At 45.1% G+C, this 23,518-nt stretch overlaps 1 protein-coding gene across 1 annotated transcript in view; it reads left to right on the top strand.

Annotated features, from left to right (window-relative positions):
• The first annotated feature begins 916 nt into the window (after positions 1-916).
• ANKK1 (ankyrin repeat and kinase domain containing 1) overlaps positions 917-23,518 on the top strand; it is an 82,213-nt gene continuing 59,611 nt past the window's right edge. The window contains exon 1 of the mRNA XM_077249977.1: positions 917-1,175. Coding sequence (XP_077106092.1) covers positions 988-1,175 — 188 coding nt within the window. The 5' untranslated portion in view covers positions 917-987. The remainder of the gene's footprint in view (positions 1,176-23,518) is intronic.

The raw sequence follows: 23,518 nt of genomic DNA, 5'->3' as shown, positions 1-23,518 counted from the left end.
AAGCCTTTAATTACAAAAACGTAAAAAAGCCATCATTAAAAAAGTGCCTTCAACATAAAAATTCATTGGCATACACTAGGCATAAGCGGACCTGTGTATGTTTGGGTTTCGAACAAGCTTTATTTGCGTACCATAACTATACCTGAACTTGATCCTGAACCGGATAGAAGTCAATGGGGACCCGAACTTTGGTTCTCTCTCTCGGGTACTCTTGGGTTATCTCATCTCTAGCGTAGACTGAACGCAAAGTCAGACACTGAGTTTCGCTGTTACCAGTTTCTTCAGGGGCACCACTTCTGTCATTCATTTGGATATTCCATATTAGAAATGAGCTGTGGATAGATTTTTTCATTAAATCTGTAAAAGCCAATATCCTTGACTTGTTATCTAAATGAAGAGAACATATGAAAGGTATGCACCTGTTAGGGCTATAAACAAATAGGGTGGCCAGTAGAACTCAGAAAGCTGGAAGTGAAACATGCTAAAATGTGTAGTTATTAACACTTACCAATTAATCTAACATGATCTATTTGAAAATCGTGGACACTTGCTTGACCCCCACAAGGTCTTTGAGTGCATTTTAGCCATACCTTGGCCACCCGTTGGCCAACCTCAACTGTTCATAACCTTATGAAAACAAAAACAAAGTAAAACTCTAAAATAAGAGAAAGTAACACAACCTCTTGTAAGATAAATAAACCGTGACTCATCTTTCTGTACTTCAAAGGTTTCCCCATGTAGGGATTAGAGAACTACTGCTGTTTTAATGGCTTCATTCTGTCCTGACATAACATACCTGAAGTTGTGAAACTGGTATATACAAGACACTATAGGACGGAATTCCACCTGCATTACACATTACACGTTCCCTCCCTCTCTGTGTAACGCCGTCATTCTCAATCCAGGAAGAGGAACTCTTTAAAAAATCTGAAGTTGCAGTCTGACACACGAGTCCTAACAAATGTGCCAGGAGGACACCTCAGTAACATGGCTGTGGACGGGGAAGAGAGAACTAGCAACCTGACTCAGTTTAAGAAGGAGGACTTTGAGAATGAGTGGATTCCTATAGCTCTGGGCGGATTTGGGAAAGTGTACAAAGTGAGGCACAAGAAGTGGTGGTCGGTCTATGCTGTGAAATGTTCAACCGCATTCTACGGAGATCCAGAACTTGAAAGGTATTTTATTACAACTCCTACTATATTTCCCAATATATATCTCATAGCTAGACAGGAGCGAGTGTCCTGAACTTTATTTAAGGCCGGAGACACACTGGTGCGAGATACGGCCGAGTCTCGCTGGTTAAAAGCAAGCTGTGGCACCGGCATTCCGGAGCGGAGCGTGCAGCTGCATAGCAATACATGGAGCCGCACGCTCCGCTCCGGAGTGCCGGTGCCACAGCTTGCTTTTAACCACCGAGACTCGGCCGTATCTCGCACCAGTGTGTCTCCGGCCTTAGGCAGATTTGATTCAGCCCGAATTAAATTTGGCCAATTCCAAAGTGCCCTGTTTTCAGTGAAAAGATGTTCTTATTCTGTGATGTCTCTTCAGACCAAAAGCATTATAAATGAAGGAGGAACACGGGGCTATAAAAGAAAATTTTAAAAGAGGTTAGTTGTAATATCCCTACTGATCTAGGACAGTTTTTTACTAGGGTTGATCAAAGCGCTATAGCTATTCGGATAAGCAGTTATCCAAAGCTATTCGATCAACCCAATTGTCTACATCCAAGGTTGTCAAAGGCAGAGTAGAGGTTATTAGTGCCAACCCTGAAGATCTAAGGAAGGGAAAAGGTTCTGGTTACAACCCTGGTGGTCTAGGACAGTGAAAAGGTTATTGGTAGGGTTGAGCGAAACGGGTCGATCATTTTCAAAAGTCGCCGACTTTTGGCTAAGTCGGCGTCTCATGAAACCCGATCCGACCCCTGTGCTTGTCGGCCATGCGGTACGCGACTTTCGCGCCAAAGTCGCGTTTCAATGACGCGAAAAGCGCCATTTCTCAGCCAATGAAGGTGAACGCAGAGTGTGGGCAGCGTGATGACATAGATCCTGGTCCCCACCATCTTAGAGAAGGGCATTGCAGTGATTGGCTTGCTGTCTGCGGCGTCACAGGGGCTATAAAGGGGCGTTCCCGCCGACCGCCATCTTACTGCTGCTGATCTGAGCTTAGGGAGAGGTTGCTGCCGCTTCGTCAGAAGCAGGGAGAGCGTTAGGCAGGGTCCACTAACCACCAAACCGCTTGTGCTGCAGCGATTTCCACTGTCCAACACCACCTTCGGTGTGCAGGGACTGTGGAAGCTATTTTTTTTTTTTTTCCCCTCAGCGCTGTAGCTCATTGGGCTGCCCTAGAAGGCTCCGTGATAGCTGTATTGCTGTGTGTACGCCACTGTGGAAACCAACTGCTTTTTTCAAAGCACATATCCTCTTGTTCCTTCCTTTCTGCACAGCTATCTTTTTTGTTTGTCCACACTTTTTATTTAATTTGTGCATCAGTCCACTCCTATTGCTGCCTGCCATACCTGGCTTACATTACTGCAGGGAGATAGTAATTGTAGGACAGTTTTTTTTTTTTTTTTTTTTTTTTTTTGTGGGAGATTAAGATTGGCATTTCTGCTACAGTGCCATCCCTGTGTGTGCCATCTCTCACTGAGTGGGCCATAGAAAGCCTATTTATTTTTTCCGTGATTTGTGTTCTAAAATCTACCTCAACACAAAAACACTACATCAATCAGTGGGAGAAAAATATTGGCCTCAGTCAGGGCTTGTGTGCCACTGCTGTGTGTGCTATCTCTCATTCAGTGGGCTATAGCAAGCCTATTTTTTTTTTTTTTTTTTAATATTATTTGGTTTCTAAAGTCTCCCTGAAAAAAAAAAAAAACCTAAAAAAACAGTGGGAGAGTAATATTGCCCTTTCAGCTTGTGTGCCAGTCTTGACTCCTGGGTGTGCCACCTCTCTCCCTCTCATTCAGTGGGCCATAGAAAGCCTATTTATTTTTTTTAAAAAATATTATTGGGTTTCTAAAGTCTCCCTGAAAAAACAAAAAATACATAAAAAAACAGTGGGAGAGTAATATTGCCCTTTCAGCTTGTGTGCCAGTCTTGACTCCTGGGTGTGCCACCTCTCTCCCTTTCATTCAGTGGGCCATAGAAAGCCTATTTATTTTTTCCGTGATTTGTGTTCTAAATTCTACCTCAACACAAAAACACTACATCAATCAGTGGGAGAAAAATATTGGCCTCAGTCAGGGCTTGTGTGCCACTGCTGTGTGTGCTATCTCTCATTCAGTGGGCTATAGCAAGCCTATTTTTTTTTTTTTTTTTTTTTTTTTTAATATTATTTGGTTTCTAAAGTCTCCCTGAAAAAAAAAAAAAAACCTAAAAAAACAGTGGGAGAGTAATATTGCCCTTTCAGCTTGTGTGCCAGTCTTGACTCCTGGGTGTGCCACCTCTCTCCCTCTCATTCAGTGGGCCATAGAAAGCCTATTTATTTTTTTTTTTTAATATTATTTGGTTTCTAATTCTCCCTGAAAAAAAAAAAAAAAACCTAAAAAAACAGTGGGAGAATAATATTGCCCTTTCAGCTTGTGTGCCAGTCTTGACTCCTGGGTGTGCCACCTCTCTCCCTCTCATTCAGCGGGCCATAGAAAGCCTATTTATTTTTTTTTAAAAATATTATTGGGTTTCTAAAGTCTCCCTGAAAAAACAAAAAATACATAAAAAAACAGTGGGAGAGTAATATTGCCCTTTCAGCTTGTGTGCCAGTCTTGACTCCTGGGTGTGCCACCTCTCTCCCTTTCATTCAGTGGGCCATAGAAAGCCTATTTATTTTTTTTTTTAAATATTATTGGGTTTCTAAAGTCTCCCTGAAAAAAAAAAAAAAACCTAAAAAAACAGTGGGAGAGTAATATTGCCCTTTCAGCTTGTGTGCCAGTCTTGACTCCTGGGTGTGCCACCTCTCTCCCTCTCATTCAGTGGGCCATAGAAAGCCTATTTATTTTTTTTTTAAAATATTATTGGGTTTCTAAAGTCTCCCTGAAAAAAAAAAAAAAAACCTAAAAAAACAGTGGGAGAGTAATATTGCCCTTTCAGCTTGTGTGCCAGTCTTGACTCCTGGGTGTGCCACCTCTCTCCCTCTCATTCAGTGGGCCATAGAAAGCCTATTTATTTTTTTTTTTAAATATTATTGGGTTTCTAAAGTCTCCCTGAAAAAAAAAAAAAACCTAAAAAAACAGTGGGAGAGTAATATTGCCCTTTCAGCTTGTGTGCCAGTCTTGACTCCTGGGTGTGCCACCTCTCTCCCTCTCATTCAGTGGGCCATAGAAAGCCTATTTATTTTTTTAAAAAAATATTATTGGGTTTCTAAAGTCTCCCTGAAAAAACAAAAAATACATAAAAAAACAGTGGGAGAGTAATATTGCCCTCTCAGCTTGTGTGCCAGTCTTGACTCCTGGGTGTGCCACCTCTCTCTCTCTAATTGTGGGCCATAGAAAGCCTTTTTTTTTTTTTTTTTTTAATATTATTTGGTTTCTAAAGTCTCCCTGAGAAAAAAAAAAAAATAAATTAGGTGGGAGATTAATATTGACATTAGTGCTTGAGTGACAGTCCTGCGTGTGTGTCATCTCTGTGATTTTGTGCCACAGAAAACAGAGTGTGTAACATTGTGCCTGATTTTCCTTGTGGTCTCACCAACCTGTTAAGGGATATTGAAATCATACTGAAGTTATAGCTCACCGTGTAAGTTGTTTGACAGCAACAAATAAAGTTACTTTGGTTAAGATTTTAAAACAATGAGGAAGTCTGGTGCAAGAGGTCGTCGTGGGCGTTCATTGTCAGCTGGTAATGATGGTAGTGGTAGAGGAGCATCAGGTGGTCGTGGGGATAAAAATATTCCACCTAAGTCTGGAGCTGTGGAGCCAGTTTCGTCGTCAGGCTACACAAGGCCTCGAACGCTCTCTTTTCTGGGAGTAGGAAAACCGCTTTTAAAGGCGGAGCAGCAACAGCAAGTTTTGGCTTACATTGCAGACTCAGCCTCTAGCTCTTTTGCCTCCTCTTCCGAAACTGGTAAATGTAAAAGCAGCGCGTCGCTTGTGGATGTTCACGGTCAGGGACAAGTCGCTTCCTTGTCCTCCTCAGCAAAAACTACAACAAGAGAGAAGGATGCAGCAGGCGACACAACGGGTCACTCCATGGAGCTCTTTACACATACCGTCCCTGGCTTAGAAAGTGAAACATTTAACAGGCCATGCCCATTACAAGTATATTCTGACATGGAGTGCACTGATGCACAGCCACAGCCAGAGTACTATGCTGCTCCTTTGACTCAGACCACCACATTGCCCTCTCAGGGTACAGATCCACAATCAGACCCTGATGAGACTATGTTGCCCCGCCACGAACGCTATACCACCGACCGACACAGTGACACAGACGAAGTTGCACACGAGCTCGAAGAGGAGGTAATAGATGACCCAGTTATTGACCCCGATTGGCAGCCATTGGGGGAACAGGGTGCAGGCGGCAGTAGTTCAGAAGCGGAGGTGGAGGAGGGGCCGCAGCAGGCATCAACATCGCAACAGGTTACATCTGCCGGGCCCGTATCTGGCCCAAAACGCGTGTCAAAGCCAAAACCTGTTGGAGCACAGCGTTGCCATCCGGTTAAAGCTCAGTCTGCAATCCCTGAAAAGGGATCCGAGTCTAGGAAGAGTGCAGTCTGGCATTTTTTTAAACAACATCCAACTGATCAGCGCAAAGTCATCTGTCAAAAATGTTCAACTAGCTTAAGCAGAGGTCAGAATCTGAAAAGTCTAAATACTAGTTGCATGCATAGACACTTAACCACCATGCATTTTCAAGCCTGGACTAACTACCAAACGTCCCTCAAGGTTGTAGCACCCTCGGCCAATGAAGCTAGTCAGCAACGCAACATCCCTTCCGTCACTGTAAGGCCACCATTTTCCGCACCACAGGCAGTATCTGTGCAGGTTTCTTTGCCAGCCAAAAGCAGTCAGGGTCAGGGAATCACCAGTTTTGTAGGAGGAAATATTGCATCTAGGGCACCGGCGGAAACAATACCGTCTCCAACCGTCTCTCAGTCTGCCATGTACACCGGCACACCCGAAAGTTCCACGATCTCCAGCTCTCCAGTCCAGCTCACCCTACATGAGACTCTGGTTAGAAAAAGGAAGTACTTATCCTCGCATCCGCGTACACAGGGTTTTAACGCCCACATAGCTAGACTAATCTCGTTAGAGATGATGCCCTACCGGTTAGTTGAAAGCGAAGCTTTCAAAGCCCTGATGGAGTACGCTGAACCACGATACGAGCTACCCAGTCGACACTTTTTTTCCAGAAAAGCCATCCCAGCCCTGCACCAGCATGTTAAACAGCGCATCGTCCATGCACTCAGGCAATCTGTGAGTACAAAGGTGCACCTGACTACAGATGCATGGACCAGTAGGCATGGCCAGGGACGTTATGTGTCCATCACGGCACACTGGGTGAATGTGGTGGATGCAGGGTCCACAGGCGACATCAATTTAGGGACAGTTGTGCCTAGCCCACGGTCTAGGAAACAGTTGGCTGTAGGCGTTCGCACCCCCTCCTCCTCCTCCTCCTCGTCCTCCTGCAGAAGCTACAGCTCTTCCACAGAACGCAGTCTGCCAACCACTCCATCGGCAGATGACACTGTTGCACACCAGTTGTCCCATTATGGGCCAGCTACTGCCAAGCGTCAGCAGGCTGTATTGGCTATGAAGTGCTTGGGCGACAATAGACACACCGCGGAAGTTCTGTCCGAGTTCTTGCAACAAGAAACGCAGTCGTGGCTGGGCACAGTAGATCTTGAGGCAGGCAAGGTAGTGAGTGATAACGGAAGGAATTTCATGGCTGCCATCTCCCTTTCCCAACTGAAACACATTCCTTGCCTGGCTCACACCTTAAACCTGGTGGTGCAGTGCTTATTGAAAACTTATCCTGGGTTCTCCGACCTGCTCCTCAAAGTGCGTGCACTTTGCTCACATATCCGACGTTCGCCTGTACACGCCAGCCGTATGCAGACCTATCAGCGGTCTTTGAACCTTCCCCAGCATCGCCTAATCATAGACGTTGCAACAAGGTGGAACTCAACACTGCACATGCTTCAGAGACTGTGCGAACAGAGGCGTGCTGTTATTTATTTGTGGGAGGATACACGGGCAGGCAGTAGGATGGCAGACATGGAGTTGTCAGGTGTGCAGTGGTCTAAGATACAAGACATGTGTCAAGTCCTTCAGTGCTTTGAGGAATGCACACGGCTGGTTAGTGCAGACAACGCCGTAATAAGCATGAGCATCCCCCTAATGCGTCTGCTGATGCAAAGTTTGACGCACATAAAGGAGCAGGCGTCTGCACCAGAGGAAGAGGAAAGCCTTGATGACAGTCAGCCATTGTCTGGTCAGGGCAGTGTACAGGACGAGGTAGCGGGCGAAGAGGAGGTGGAGGACGAGGAGGATGATGGGGATGAGTATATTTTTAATGCCGAACCTTTCCCGGGGGCACAGGAATTTGGTTGCGTGTCACGGCCGGGTTCTGGTTTTTTGAGGGACACAAGTGACGTAGATTTGCCTGCAACTGCCCCTCAACCAATCACAACCGGAGATTTGACAACTGGAACTTTGGCCCACATGGCGGATTATGCCTTACGTATCCTAAAAAGGGACACACGCATTACGAAAATGATGAACGATGACGATTACTGGTTGGCCTGCCTCCTTGATCCACGCTATAAAGGCAAATTGCAAAATATTATGCCACATGAGAACTTGGAACTAATATTAGCAACCAAACAATCAACTCTTGTTGACCGTTTGCTTCAGGCATTCCCAGCACACAGCGCACGTGATCGTTCTCACACGAGCTCCAGGGGGCAGCAGACTAGGAGTGTTAGGGGTGCACACATCAGAAGTGGCATTGGACAGAGGGGTTTTCTGACCAGGTTGTGGAGTGATTTTGCTATGACCGCAGACAGGACAGGTACTGCTGCATCAATTGAAAGTGACAGGAGACAACATTTGTCCAGTATGGTTACTAACTATTTTTCATCCCTTATCGATGTTCTCCCTCAACCGTCATTCCCATTTGATTACTGGGCCTCCAAATTAGACACCTGGCCAGAATTGGCAGAATATGCATTGCAGGAGCTTGCTTGCCCGGCAGCAAGTGTCCTATCAGAAAGAGTATTCAGTGCTGCAGGTTCAATATTAACCGAAAAAAGGACTCGTCTGGCTACCCAAAATGTTGACGATCTAACATTCATTAAAATGAACCACAACTGGATTTCGAAATCTTTTGCCCCACCTTGCCCGGCCGACACCTAGCTTTCCTATGAAAAGCTCTTGCCTGTGAATTACTTTTCTAATGTCTAATTTGCTGCAGCTGATTGTACAGCATACGACATGTTTACACCTCCCTAAATGGCAAAACTCCCCACACGGGGCCGTGGTATCGCGACTTGGCGCAAGCACCCGTGAGACTGCTGTTTGTCTGAAGAGGTGGGTGTGCTCGCTTTTGGTTGACGGCATTGCTACTGGGTCCCTCATAGTACAATGTAGTGTCTCTGGCGGTGGTGGTGCGCACCCAACGTCAGACACACCGTTGTAACATGAGGGGCCCTGGGGCGGTCCCGCCGGCCTCAAGAGAGTTCCCCCCTACCCCAGCTCAAAATGTGCTCTACCACGTGCAAAATTATGTCGCACAGCTCCACCAATCTTTAGTCTATTCGCTGACATCATTCAATGTCTGGCACTGACAATACAAATTTGTAGACATCTATGATGCAACTTAAAGTAGTCTGTGTCTGTGTCCTATATTGGCACCATTAAATAGTTACTGCCAAATTACTATGTCAGAAACTCAGTAGATGAGCCCACCCCTGTACCTAAGTATGCCACCTTTTTTTTTTGTTTTGGTTGTTTTGCGAGACATTAACATCTATTTATATTTTGGGAGTACTGGGACAGACACTCCTTGCACTACTCCTCCACTCACCACCAAGCTGCCTGTGTATCCATGTAACCGCTGTAAAACTGCCATGAGCCTATTGTTTGTTATTTTAGGCCTTTGATAGCCTGTCTGCGGCCCCTACTTGCAATACTCCTCCACTGACCACCAAGCTGCCTGCCCGTGTATCCATGTAACCGCTGTGAAACTGCCATGAGCCTATTGTTTGTTATTTTAGGCCTTTGATAGCCTGTCTGCGGTCCCTACTTTAAATACTCCTCCACTGACCAGACCACTGCTGCCCGTGTACCCCTGGAACCAATTATAAAGTGCCTACAGCCAGCCCATTTTCTTATGTTAGGCCTTTGAAGCCTGTCTGCGGTCCCTACTTTAAATACTCCTCCACTGACCACCAAGCTGCCTGCCCGTGTATCCATGTAACCGCTGTAAAACTGCCATGAGCCTATTGTTTGTTATTTTAGGCCTTTGATAGCCTGTCTGCGGCCCCTACTTGCAATACTCCTCCACTGACCACAATGCTGCCTGGAGTGCCTGCCTGTGTATCCATGTAACCGATGTAAAACTGCCATGACTGCCTACTGTTTGTTATTTTAGGCCTTTGATAGCCTGTCTGCAGCCCCTACTTGCAATACTCCTCCACTGACCACCAAGCTGCCTGCCCGTGTATCCATGTAACCGCTGTGAAACTGCCATGAGCCTATTGTTTGTTATGTTAGGCCTTTGATAGCCTGTCTGCGGTCCCTACTTTAAATACTCCTCCACTGACCAGACCACTGCTGCCCGTGTACCCCTGGAACCAATTATAAAGTGCCTACAGCCAGCCCATTTTCTTATGTTAGGCCTTTGAAGCCTGTCTGCGGTCCCTACTTTAAATACTCCTCCACTGACCACCAAGCTGCCTGCCCGTGTATCCATGTAACCGCTGTAAAACTGCCATGAGCCTATTGTTTGTTATTTTAGGCCTTTGATAGCCTGTCTGCGGCCCCTACTTGCAATACTCCTCCACTGACCACAATGCTGCCTGGAGTGCCTGCCTGTGTATCCATGTAACCGATGTAAAACTGCCATGACTGCCTACTGTTTGTTATTTTAGGCCTTTGATAGCCTGTCTGCAGCCCCTACTTGCAATACTCCTCCACTGACCACCAAGCTGCCTGCCCGTGTATCCATGTAACCGCTGTGAAACTGCCATGAGCCTATTGTTTGTTATGTTAGGCCTTTGATAGCCTGTCTGCGGTCCCTACTTTAAATACTCCTCCACTGACCAGACCACTGCTGCCCGTGTACCCCTGGAACCAATTATAAAGTGCCTACAGCCAGCCCATTTTCTTATGTTAGGCCTTTGAAGCCTGTCTGCGGTCCCTACTTTAAATACTCCTCCACTGACCACCAAGCTGCCTGCCCGTGTATCCATGTAACCGCTGTAAAACTGCCATGAGCCTATTGTTTGTTATTTTAGGCCTTTGATAGCCTGTCTGCGGCCCCTACTTGCAATACTCCTCCACTGACCACAATGCTGCCTGGAGTGCCTGCCTGTGTATCCATGTAACCGATGTAAAACTGCCATGACTGCCTACTGTTTGTTATTTTAGGCCTTTGATAGCCTGTCTGCAGCCCCTACTTGCAATACTCCTCCACTGACCACCAAGCTGCCTGCCCGTGTATCCATGTAACCGCTGTGAAACTGCCATGAGCCTATTGTTTGTTATGTTAGGCCTTTGATAGCCTGTCTGCGGTCCCTACTTTAAATACTCCTCCACTGACCAGACCACTGCTGCCCGTGTACCCCTGGAACCAATTATAAAGTGCCTACAGCCAGCCCATTTTCTTATGTTAGGCCTTTGAAGCCTGTCTGCGGTCCCTACTTTAAATACTCCTCCACTGACCACCAAGCTGCCTGCCCGTGTATCCATGTAACCGCTGTAAAACTGCCATGAGCCTATTGTTTGTTATTTTAGGCCTTTGATAGCCTGTCTGCGGCCCCTACTTGCAATACTCCTCCACTGACCACAATGCTGCCTGGAGTGCCTGCCTGTGTATCCATGTAACCGATGTAAAACTGCCATGACTGCCTACTGTTTGTTATTTTAGGCCTTTGATAGCCTGTCTGCAGCCCCTACTTGCAATACTCCTCCACTGACCACCAAGCTGCCTGCCCGTGTATCCATGTAACCGCTGTGAAACTGCCATGAGCCTATTGTTTGTTATGTTAGGCCTTTGATAGCCTGTCTGCGGTCCCTACTTTAAATACTCCTCCACTGACCAGACCACTGCTGCCCGTGTACCCCTGGAACCAATTATAAAGTGCCTACAGCCAGCCCATTTTCTTATGTTAGGCCTTTGAAGCCTGTCTGCGGTCCCTACTTTAAATACTCCTCCACTGACCACCAAGCTGCCTGCCCGTGTATCCATGTAACCGCTGTAAAACTGCCATGAGCCTATTGTTTGTTATTTTAGGCCTTTGATAGCCTGTCTGCGGCCCCTACTTGCAATACTCCTCCACTGACCACAATGCTGCCTGGAGTGCCTGCCTGTGTATCCATGTAACCGATGTAAAACTGCCATGACTGCCTACTGTTTGTTATTTTAGGCCTTTGATAGCCTGTCTGCAGCCCCTACTTGCAATACTCCTCCACTGACCACACCAATGCTGCCCGTGTACCCCTGGAACCTATTTAAAAGTTCATAGAGCCTAGTTATATATTTTATTTACTATTAATAAGGCCATGATGGACTACGCTGTACCACGCTACAAGCTAACCAGTCGACACTTCTTTTGCGAGAAAAGCCATCCCAACCCTCCACCAGCATGTAGAAGACCGCATTGTCCATGCACTCTGGCAATCTGTGAGTACAAAGGTGCACCTGACAACAGACGCATGGACCTGTAGGCATGGCCACGGAAGATTACGTGTCCATTACGGCGCAATGGGTTAATGTGGTGGATGCATGGTCCACAGGGGACAGCCTACTAAGTCTGTCTGCAGTCCCTAATTCAAATTGTCCTCCACTGTCTAAATCGGAACTTCCACCTTCTGGCTTTCGGCCTATAGTATCAGAAATTAAACTGCATTTGGCCTTCAACTTTGGTTAGGGCCTACTAACGGCTTCTGCCCCTCCCTGGTGTTGCCCTCAACTAAATAAAGCTGAGCTTCAACCTTCCGGCTCTCATTATGTGGTTTAAAAAAAAAAAATGGTGGTTAGGGCCTACTAACGGCTTCTGCCCCTCCCTGGTGTTGCCCTCAACTAAATAAAGCTGAGCTTCAACCTTCTGCTCCAAATTACCATTTTAAAAAATGCAATAGGCTTTTCAGGCCTACTAAAGGTGTCTGTCTGTGTGCCCCTCCCTGGTGTTGTCCTCAACTAAATAAAGCTGAGCTTCAACCTTCCGGCTCTCATTATGTGGTTTTAAAAAAAAAAATGGTGGTTAGGGCCTACTAACGGCTTCTGCCCCTCCCTGGTGTTGTCCTCAACTAAATAAAGCTGAGCTTCAACCTTCCGGCTCTCATTATGTGGTTTTAAAAAAAAAAATGGTGGTTAGGGCCTACTAACGGCTTCTGCCCCTCCCTGGTGTTGTCCTCAACTAAATAAAGCTGAGCTTCAACCTTCCGGCTCTCATTATGTGGTTTTAAAAAAAAAATGGTGGTTAGGGCCTACTAACGGCTTCTGCCCCTCCCTGGTGTTGCCCTCAACTAAATAAAGCTGAGCTTCAACCTTCTGCTCCAAATTACCATTTTGAAAAATGCAATAGGCTTTTCAGGCCTACTAAAGGTGTCTGTCTGTGTGCCCCTCCCTGGTGTTGTCCTCAACTAAATAAAGCAGAGCTTCAACCTTCCGGCTCTCATTATGTGGTTTAAAAAAAAAAAATGGTGGTTAGGGCCTACTAACGGCTTCTGCCCCTCCCTGGTGTTGTCCTCAACTAAATAAAGCTGAGCTTCAACCTTCCGGCTCTCATTATGTGGTTTTAAAAAAAAAATGGTGGTTAGGGCCTACTAACGGCTTCTGCCCCTCCCTGGTGTTGCCCTCAACTAAATAAAGCTGAGCTTCAACCTTCTGCTCCAAATTACCATTTTGAAAAATGCAATAGGCTTTTCAGGCCTACTAAAGGTGTCTGTCTGTGTGCCCCTCCCTGGTGTTGTCCTCAACTAAATAAAGCAGAGCTTCAACCTTCCGGCTCTCATTATGTGGTTTAAAAAAAAAAAATGGTGGTTAGGGCCTACTAACGGCTTCTGCCCCTCCCTGGTGTTGTCCTCAACTAAATAAAGCTGAGCTTCAACCTTCCGGCTCTCATTATGTGGTTTTAAAAAAAAAATGGTGGTTAGGGCCTACTAACGGCTTCTGCCCCTCCCTGGTGTTGCCCTCAACTAAATAAAGCTGAGCTTCAACCTTCTGCTCCAAATTACCATTTTGAAAAATGCAATAGGCTTTTCAGGCCTACTAAAGGTGTCTGTCTGTGTGCCCCTCCCTGGTGTTGTCCTCAACTAAATAAAGCTGAGCTTCAACCTTCCGGCTCTCATTATGTGGTTTAAAAAAAAAAAATGGTGGTTAGGGCCTACTAACGGCTTCTGCCCCTCCCTGGTGTTGTCCTCAACTAAATAAAGCTGAGCTTCAACCTTCCGGCTCTCATTATGTGGTTTTAAAAAAAAAATGGTGGTTAGGGCCTACTAACGGCTTCTGCCCCTCCCTGGTGTTGCCCTCAACTAAATAAAGCTGAGCTTCAACCTTCTGCTCCAAATTACCATTTTGAAAAATGCAATAGGCTTTTCAGGCCTACTAAAGGTGTCTGTCTGTGTGCCCCTCCCTGGTGTTGTCCTCAACTAAATAAAGCAGAGCTTCAACCTTCCGGCTCTCATTATGTGGTTTAAAAAAAAAAAATGGTGGTTAGGGCCTACTAACGGCTTCTGCCCCTCCCTGGTGTTGTCCTCAACTAAATAAAGCTGAGCTTCAACCTTCCGGCTCTCATTATGTGGTTTTAAAAAAAAAATGGTGGTTAGGGCCTACTAACGGCTTCTGCCCCTCCCTGGTGTTGCCCTCAAGTAAATAAAGCTGAGCTTCAACCTTCTGCTCCAAATTACCATTTTGAAAAATGCAATAGGCTTTTCAGGCCTACTAAAGGTGTCTGTCTGTGTGCCCCTCCCTGGTGTTGTCCTCAACTAAATAAAGCAGAGCTTCAACCTTCCGGCTCTCATTATGTGGTTTAAAAAAAAAAAATGGTGGTTAGGGCCTACTAACGGCTTCTGCCCCTCCCTGGTGTTGTCCTCAACTAAATAAAGCTGAGCTTCAACCTTCCGGCTCTCATTATGTGGTTTTAAAAAAAAAATGGTGGTTAGGGCCTACTAACGGCTTCTGCCCCTCCCTGGTGTTGCCCTCAACTAAATAAAGCTGAGCTTCAACCTTCTGCTCCAAATTACCATTTTGAAAAATGCAATAGGCTTTTCAGGCCTACTAAAGGTGTCTGTCTGTGTGCCCCTCCCTGGTGTTGTCCTCAACTAAATAAAGCTGAGCTTCAACCTTCCGGCTCTCATTATGTGGTTTAAAAAAAAAAAATGGTGGTTAGGGCCTACTAACGGCTTCTGCCCCTCCCTGGTGTTGCCCTCAAGTAAATAAAGCTGAGCTTCAACCTTCTGCTCCAAATTACCATTTTAAAAAATGCAATAGGCTTTTCCGGCCTACTAAAGGTGTCTGCCCCTCCCTGGTGTTGTCCTCAACTGAACAAAGCTGAGCTTCCACATTCTGGCTTTCGCCCTATACTATCAGATATTAAACTGCATTTGGCCTACTAGTGTGGTTAGGCCCTTGAAACAGTGTCTGCTGCTCTTGGGTTTGCTACTCCACTGAACAAAGCAATGCCGCCTGTTTAGTCCTGTTACCAATTTTGAACTGCATGTAGCCTACTTTATTCTTTGGCCCTATATCTGTTTCCTCCTCATCCTGCCCATTGCCCAGCCACTGCTAAATGAGTCTGCTGGTACATTGACCTAGACCACTACATTCCCCTTGTACTCTACACAGCCAGAATCTGTCCCTGCTGAAAGTAAGGTTCCCCTTCCCGCATGTTATACCACCTTACACAGGGACAAAGAGGAAGGTGCAGATGAAAGTGCAGGTTCCTTCATCAGGTGGGGGGGCATACTCGTTGGCGACGTCACTGGCACAGGGCCCCTCAGAGTACGCAAAAGTGTCGCTGCTGGTGGGAGGCGCCCCCGCCATGCAAACACACCGCCGTACTTTGAGGGGCCCTGTGCCAGTGGCAATGCGAACGAGTGGGCCCCCCCCCTGCTTGCTCAGGATCACAGCACTTGCAACTTTTAAATACTTACCTTTCCCTGCAACACCGCCGTGACGTAGTCCGCATTTCCTGGGCCCACGAAAAACTTGAGCCAGCCCTACTCCCCCCACAACTTTCACCCAATTCCCTATGCCCAACTATTATTATACAGTTAATTAAGATTGGCAAGCTTCAGAAACAAGAATGGATGTTTTTGGCATTAAAATGGGCACTGTAGGTGTTTTCCTGGCCTCCACTCACTGCCGACTATGCTTCCCCATTGACTTGCATTGGGTTTCGTGTTTCGGTCGATCCCCGACTTTTAGCGATAATCGGCCGACTGCACTCGACTCGACTCTGGACAAAATCGGGTTTCCCAAAACCCTACTCGATCTTAAAAAAATGAAAGTCGCTCAACCCTAGTTATTGGTATTAACCCTGGTGGTCTAGGACAGTGAAGGAATTTACTGAAAACATTCTTGGCGATCAAAAGCAGAGAAGAGGTTACTGGTAATATCCCTGGTTGTCTAGGACAGTGAAAAAGTTACCGGTAGAGGTTGGAAAAGTTGGGCTTGTTTAGCTTAGAAAAAAAGGCGCCTCAGAGGAGATCTCATTTACATGTATAAATATGTGTATGGTCAATGCAAAGGATGGCACATTACTTATTCCTTCCAAAGATCATACTAAAGGATCAGGGGGCACTTATTCCAGGTGGAAGAAAGGCGATTCCGGCAGCTATTTAGGAAAGGGTTCTTTACAGTTAGAACAGTCAGACTGTGGAATGCCAACCACAGGAGGTAGTAATGGCCGATAGCTTTTATACAAGGGCCGGATGAGTTCCTCAGTACACAGAACATTGTGGGTTATCGATAATGTAGGGGCAAAAAAATACAATTGGTGGAGAAAGGTTGAAGTTGATGGACCTTTTTTCAACCAATGCAAACAAGGTGCAGCCTCTGGTCCTTGAGATGTAGTAGATCTCAGTTTGATGAATAGCACGCTGTTATTTGTGTTTTCTACGCCTTGTCTCTGCTATTGTATCAGGATGTGCCGTGCCCGTGATTATTCTACCTCCGTCATATACAGGCACTAAGGTAAATATTATTTACATGTCCTTGTCTTGTTTACCGCATAACTGGACCTTCGTCTGCTTTGCGTCAGAGTATCCAGGGAACGATTGTCACTTTTAATACAATTAGAAGTGTATAGAGCAGTTGAATATGCAGCTTTTACACAATTCTTTTATTATCCATCAAGTACAAATGTTTCTCGCAGCTTCATTGTGTGTATAACTCGTATATTATTTGTCAAGAACACATTTTTCTGTTTTCACTGTTAACCAGCGCTACTCTGTATAAATATAAATGTGGCTGCTACAGAAATGGATTGTCATCATTTTGAGCTTTGCTACATCTTTATAATCTTTTGGGAGGAGGACAGAGTAGAGGACAAAATCACTCAAGTCATCAAAGCAGCGACTTGGTGGAATAAAGTGTGGACAGAGAAAGACAAAGTATCAGAAAATTGCTGAAAAGTAAATAAAACTATAAAAAAAATTGGATATGTTGTAGCCTGATGTTATTAGCCTTTACCGGAACGTGCACAGATCGGTGTATAGACTCACCGGTTTATGGGTTTGTACACGCTCAAGCATAAACTGTGAGCTTCTGCCGCTTAGGTATCATGCCAATGACCGTATGTTGGGTCATAGTGCGATCCGACAAAACATCAGATCGCACTTGGACCAATGTTATTCTATGGAGCTGTGCACATGGCCGATTTTTTCACTGGATCGAATCTGTTTGCATCTGCAAATGGGATCACACTTCGCCATACAAGATAATTGGTCTGTGGAAAAAAAAATCAGACTGCACTCGCAAGATATCCAAGTGCCGTCCGATTTTCACAGACTGACAAAAAGAAGATGGAGAATTTTTATTTTTCCATCTTCTCCACATGCGAGAAATTCATATCACACTCTCATCAAACTTTAATTAAAGTGAGATCAAAGTGTGATTAACATAATTGGAGCGATATTCTCAGATATGATCCCAACCTTAGTTTTAGCAATTGGTGGAGGATTCGGGATCAGGACATCTGCTGATCAACAGAGGCTACAACCTATCAAATGGTGCAAACTAGAAAAACAGCATTTACCATCAGAACTACAATTTTGGGGGGCTTCATGCAAATAAACAGAGTGATATGTAGGATACAGAAAGAGGATAGAGTGACACATTTTCACCAACATGGCATTCATAGTTTTCTAACATCTGTCTGCAGACTTCTTGAGAACCTCGTACAGGTCTCTTCCTCTTCCTGACCCAGTTTCACTGTGTCTTTAGGGTGATTATTAGGAATGAAATGCACCAGAATTTGCTGTGTATAACATCATCTTGCCTATTGTGTTACTAGCAATACATAAAACATTTTTTAAAGGTAGCACCTCCTTACAAACGTCCTCCTCCCATCAAAGTTTGTATCCTCTTAACATACTGCAGTCATATTATATAGCTCTGTGTACTTACAATTGCTCATTTTGCCCTTCTACCCAGCTAATTCTTCCCTTTTCCATTAGGTCTGTGGCATCACATGATTAAACACTGACTAGCAGAATACTTCTAAGCTCTATGTAGAAACAAGAGGTCAATTTTTCTTGCATGACTCATGAGTCACTGGAAAAGTCCCTGGCAGAGGGGAGGAGGGAGCAGCTGGGTCAGGAGTTGAAGAGGGGAATGACTTTTTTATGGAAAAGGGACTTCCTGTTTCTACATAGAACAGAGAAAAGAGAAGAATTAGCTGGGAAGAAAGGCAAAATGAGCAATTGTAAGTACACAATGCTGTATAATATGAAGACTGCAATATATTAAGAGGAACGTTTGCTGGGAGTGCTTCTTTAATGAGTGAGAGTTATTAGGAAGCAATTTTACATTAATTAAACCAAGTATTAATAGTCTTCATTAATCTGGTAATTGCTCAACAATGAATAATGAATAGTTAATTTTGCTAACAAAACTATATATGTATGTATGTATCTAAATTGGCTACACATTGTGAATGAATAAATAGATGACAGCTAGTTCTCTGATATTAGAATTGTAGATAGGATGTCTTTCTTCTTGGGCAAGAAATTAGTTTTGTTCCCTAACCGTGTGTAGCTAAATGCCATAGTCAAGTATTGGTTTGGTGGAGCCCACACACCGGGTATTATCCACACCAGCTCCACTCCAGCACAAATAGACTAACTCCTTCATATATTTTGTATTAGTATAGAGTTTTTCTTCAAACATATTTTAAAGAGCACTTCATCTGTATGTTTTGACCATATAGTGCTGCATGGTGTATAAAGAATAATGCAGAGGTTTTTGGGTGAAAAATATTTAGAATTGAGAGTCCTCAGTGGTTGATACCTTTTAATGGCGAACTGAAAAGATGGTAACAAATTGCAAGCTTTCCAGACTACTCAGGTCTCTTCCTCAGGCATAGAGGTTTTTGTGTGTATGGTGTACACCTGTCCACTCCTAACTGATGTGTGATTTCAAAGTTGATTCTTTATTCTTCTCTGAAATGGTCTTTGTAATTCTGAACACATCATAATGCATCTGGCCTTATGGAGAAGATGAAGTCTCATCATATTGCACTTGATCTTATCCTAGTGGCAGCAGTGATAGATCAGAGACATAGAGCTCTTATCTCCTGATGAATACAGCAGATTCTCAGTGTATCCTATGTGATGTATACAGCAGAGTCTCAGTGCATCCTATGTGATGTATACAGCAGAGCCTCAGTGTATCCTATGTGATGTATACAGCAGAGTCTCAGTGTATCCTATGTGATGTATACAGCAGATTCTCAGTGTATCCTATGTGATGTATACAGCAGAGTCTCAGTGTATCCTATGTGATGTATACAGCAGAGCCTCAGTGTATCCTATGTGATGTATACAGCAGAGTGTCAGTGTATCCTATGTGATGTATACAGCAGAGCCTCAGTGTATCCTATGTGATGCACACAGTAGATTTTCAATGTTTACAATGTGAAGTGTACAGCACAGTCTCAGTGTGTCCTATGTCCTGTATTCAACAGATTCTTAATGTTTTCAATGTGATGTATACAGCGGAGACTCAGAGTATCCTATATGATGTATACAGCAGATTTTCAATATTTTCCATATGATGTATACGGTTTAAGATCAGTCTATCCTATGTGACGTATACAGTAGAGTTTCAGTGTATATTCTATGTGATGTATACAGCAGTGTCACTGTATCCTGGGTGATATATAGAGCAGAGTCTCAGTGTACCCTGTGTGATGTATACAGCAGAGTCTCAGTGTATCCTGTTGTGAATTTGCTTTTTGGCTCCCTCTAGTGGTTACTAGTGTTTTGACTCTGGGTATGTCAGTCATCCCTTGTATGCTCACCTGGGCCGTTAGTTCAGGGGTGTTGCTATATAAGCTCCCTGGACCTTCAGTTCAATGCCTGGCAACGTTGTAATCAGAGCTAATCTGTTGTGCTCTTGTCTACTGATCCTGGTTCCTGCTAGATTAAGCTAAGTCTGCTTTCTTGCTTTTTGCTATTTGTTTTTGTTTGCATTTTTGTCCAGCTTGTACATAATCTGTATCCTAACCTTGCTGGAAGCTCTAGGGAGGCTGGAGTTCTCCCCCCGGGCCATTAGACGGTTCGGGGGTTCTTGAATTTCCAGTGTGGAATTTTGATAGGGTTTTCGTTGACCATATAAGTTATCTTACTACATTCTGCTATTAGTAAGTGGGCCTCTCTTTGCTAAACCTAGTTCATCTCTGTGTTTGTCATTTCCTCTTACCTCACCGTTATTATTTGTGGGGGGCTTGTATCCAACTTTTGGGGTCTATTATCTGGAGGCAAGAGAGGTCTTTGTTTTCCTCTTCTAGGGGTAGTTAGTCCTCCGGCTGGCGCGAGACATCTAGCGACCAACGTAGGCATGTTCCCCGGCTACTTCTAGTGTTGGCGTTAGGAGTAGATATATGGTCAACCCAGTTACCACTGCCCTATGAGCTGGATTTTTGTACTTCGCAGACTTACTTGTTCCTCTGAGACCCTCGCCATTGGGGTCATAACAGTTTGCCAGGCCAGTATTAAATGTTAAATGCATTGCAGAAGCGGGATTATAAGAAAGAAAATTCTGAGTTTTTTTTTTCTTTTTCTCATTTTTTTTTTCTTTTCCCCTTTACCTCTGAGTGGCTTGTGTTTGCTGCAGACATGAATGTCCAGACCTTGATTACAGGTGTGGACCAGCTTACTGCTCGTGTGCAGGGCATACAAGATTATGTTATCAGAAATCCTATGTCAGAACCTAAGATACCGATTCCTGAACTGTTTTCCGGAGACCGATTTAAATTTAGAAATTTCAGGAATAATTGTAAATTGTTTTTGTCCCTGAGACCCTGTTCATCTGGAGACTCCGCTCAGCAAGTGAAAATTGTTATTTCTTTTTTACGGGGCGACCCTCAGGATTGGGCCTTCTCGCTGGCGCCAGGAGATCCGGCATTGGCTGATATTGATGCGTTTTTTCTGGCGCTCGGTTTGCTTTATGAGGAACCCAATCTTGAGATTCAGGCAGAAAAAGCCTTGCTGGCTATGTCTCAGGGCCAGGACGAGGCTGAAGTGTATTGCCAAAAATTTCGGAAATGGTCCGTGCTGACCCAGTGGAACGAGTGTGCATTGGCTGCAAATTTCAGAAATGGCCTTTCTGAAGCCATTAAGAATGTGATGGTGGGTTTTCCCATTCCCACAGGTCTGAATGATTCCATGGCCCTGGCAATTCAAATCGACCGGCGGTTGCGGGAGCGCAAAACCGCAAATTCCCTCATGGTGTTGTCTGAACAGGCACCTGATTTAATGCTATGTGATAGAATCCTGACTAGAAATGAGCGGAAAATTCATAGACGCCAGAATGGCTTGTGTTACTACTGTGGTGATTCTACACATGTTATCTCAGCATGCTCTAAACTTCTTACTAGGGTTGTTAGTCCTGTCGCCATTGGTAATTTGCAACCTAAATTTATTCTATCTGTAACTTTGATTTGCTCACTGTCATCGTATCCTGTCATGGCGTTTGTAGACTCAGGTGCTGCCCTGAGTCTGATGGATCTGTCATTTGCCAAGCGCTGCGGTTTTGTTCTGGAGCCATTAGAAAATCCTATCCCTCTTAGGGGTATTGATGCTACGCCTTTGGCAAAAAACAAACCGCAGTTTTGGACACAGGTTACCATGTGCATGACTCCCGAACATCGGGAGGTGATACGTTTTCTTGTTCTGCATAAGATGCATGATTTGGTTGTTTTGGGTTTGCCATGGTTACAGACCCATAATCCAGTCTTGAACTGGAAGGCAATGTCGGTGTCAAGTTGGGGCTGCCATGGAATTCATGGAGATTCCCTGTCCTTGTCTATTGCTTCTTCTACGCCTTCGGAAGTTCCGGCGTATTTGTCTGATTATCAGGATGTCTTCAGCGAGTCTAAGTCCAGTGCACTGCCTCCTCATAGGGAATGTGACTGTGCAATAGATTTGATTCCTGGCAGTAAGTTTCCTAAGGGGAGACTGTGTAATTTGTCGGTACCTGAACATACCGCGATGCGTTCATATATCAAGGAGTCTCTTGAGAAGGGGCATATCCGTCCTTCTTCCCCTCTTGGTGCGGGATTCTTTTTTGTGGCCAAAAAGGACGGATCTTTGAGGCCTTGTATTGACTATCGGCTTTTAAACAAGATCACTGTCAAATTTCAGTATCCTTTGCCGCTGTTGTCAGACTTGTTTGCCCGGATTAAAGGTGCCAAGTGGTTCACCAAGATAGACCTTCGTGGTGCGTACAACCTTGTGCGCATTAAGCAAGGCGATGAATGGAAAACCGCATTCAATACGCCCGAAGGTCATTTTGAGTACTTGGTGATGCCATTTGGGCTCTCTAATGCACCTTCAGTTTTTCAGTCCTTCATGCATGACATTTTCCGGAAGTATCTGGATAAATTTTTGATTGTTTATCTGGATGATATTCTGGTTTTTTCTGATGATTGGGACTCGCATGTGGAGCAGGTCAGGATGGGTTTTTTTGCGTGAAAATTCTTTGTTTGTTAAAGGCTCAAAGTGTCTCTTTGGTGTACAGAGGGTTCCCTTTCTGGGGTTCATTTTTTCCCCTTCTGCTGTGGAGATGGACCCAGTCAAGGTCCGAGCTATTCATGATTGGACTCAACCCTCGTCAGTTAAGAGTCTTCAGAAGTTCTTGGGTTTTGCTAACTTCTACCGTCGTTTTATCGCAAATTTTTCTAGCGTTGTTAAACCATTGACGGATATGACCAAGAAAGGCTCTGATGTAGCTAACTGGGCTCCTGCTGCCGTGGAGGCTTTCCAGGAGTTGAAACGCCGGTTTACTTCGGCGCCTGTTTTGTGCCAACCTGACACCTCACTTCCCTTTCAGGTGGAGGTGGATGCTTCGGAGATTGGGGCAGGGGCCGTTTTGTCGCAGAGAGGCCCTGGTTGCTCTACTATGAGACCTTGTGCCTTTTTCTCCAGGAAGTTTTCGCCGGCAGAGCGAAATTATGATGTGGGCAATCGAGAGTTGTTGGCCATGAAGTGGGCATTTGAGGAGTGGCGTCATTGGCTCGAGGGTGCTAAGCATCGTGTGGTGGTCTTGACTGATCACAAAAATCTGATGTATCTCGAGTCTGCTAAACGCCTGAATCCTAGACAGGCCCGCTGGTCATTGTTTTTCTCCCGTTTTGACTTTGTGGTCTCGTATTTACCAGGTTCTAAGAATGTGAAGGCCGATGCTCTGTCTAGGAGCTTTGTGCCTGATGCTCCTGGAGTCGCTGAACCTGTGGGTATTCTTAAGGAAGGAGTTATCTTGTCAGCTATTTCTCCTGATCTGCGGCGTGTGTTGCAGAGATTTCAGGCTGGTAGGCCTGACTCTTGTCCATCTGACAGATTGTTTGTGCCTGCTAAATGGACCAGCAGAGTCATTTCCGAGGTTCATTCCTCAGTGTTGGCAGGGCACCCGGGAATTTTTGGCACCAGAGATCTGGTGGCCAGGTCCTTTTGGTGGCCTTCCTTGTCAAGGGATGTGCGGTCATTTGTGCAGTCCTGTGGAACTTGTGCTCGAGCTAAGCCTTGCTGTTCTCGTGCCAGCGGGTTGCTCTTGCCCTTGCCTGTCCCGAAGAGAACTTGGACACACATCTCTATGGATTTCATTTCTGATCTTCCGGTGTCTCAGGGCATGTCTGT

The sequence above is a fragment of the Ranitomeya variabilis genome, chromosome 4 (genome assembly GCF_051348905.1).
Source record: "Ranitomeya variabilis isolate aRanVar5 chromosome 4, aRanVar5.hap1, whole genome shotgun sequence".
NCBI lineage: Eukaryota > Metazoa > Chordata > Amphibia > Anura > Dendrobatidae > Ranitomeya > Ranitomeya variabilis.
Note: the sequence above shows the minus strand (reverse complement) of the source record. Positions and strands in the feature narration are given on the sequence as shown.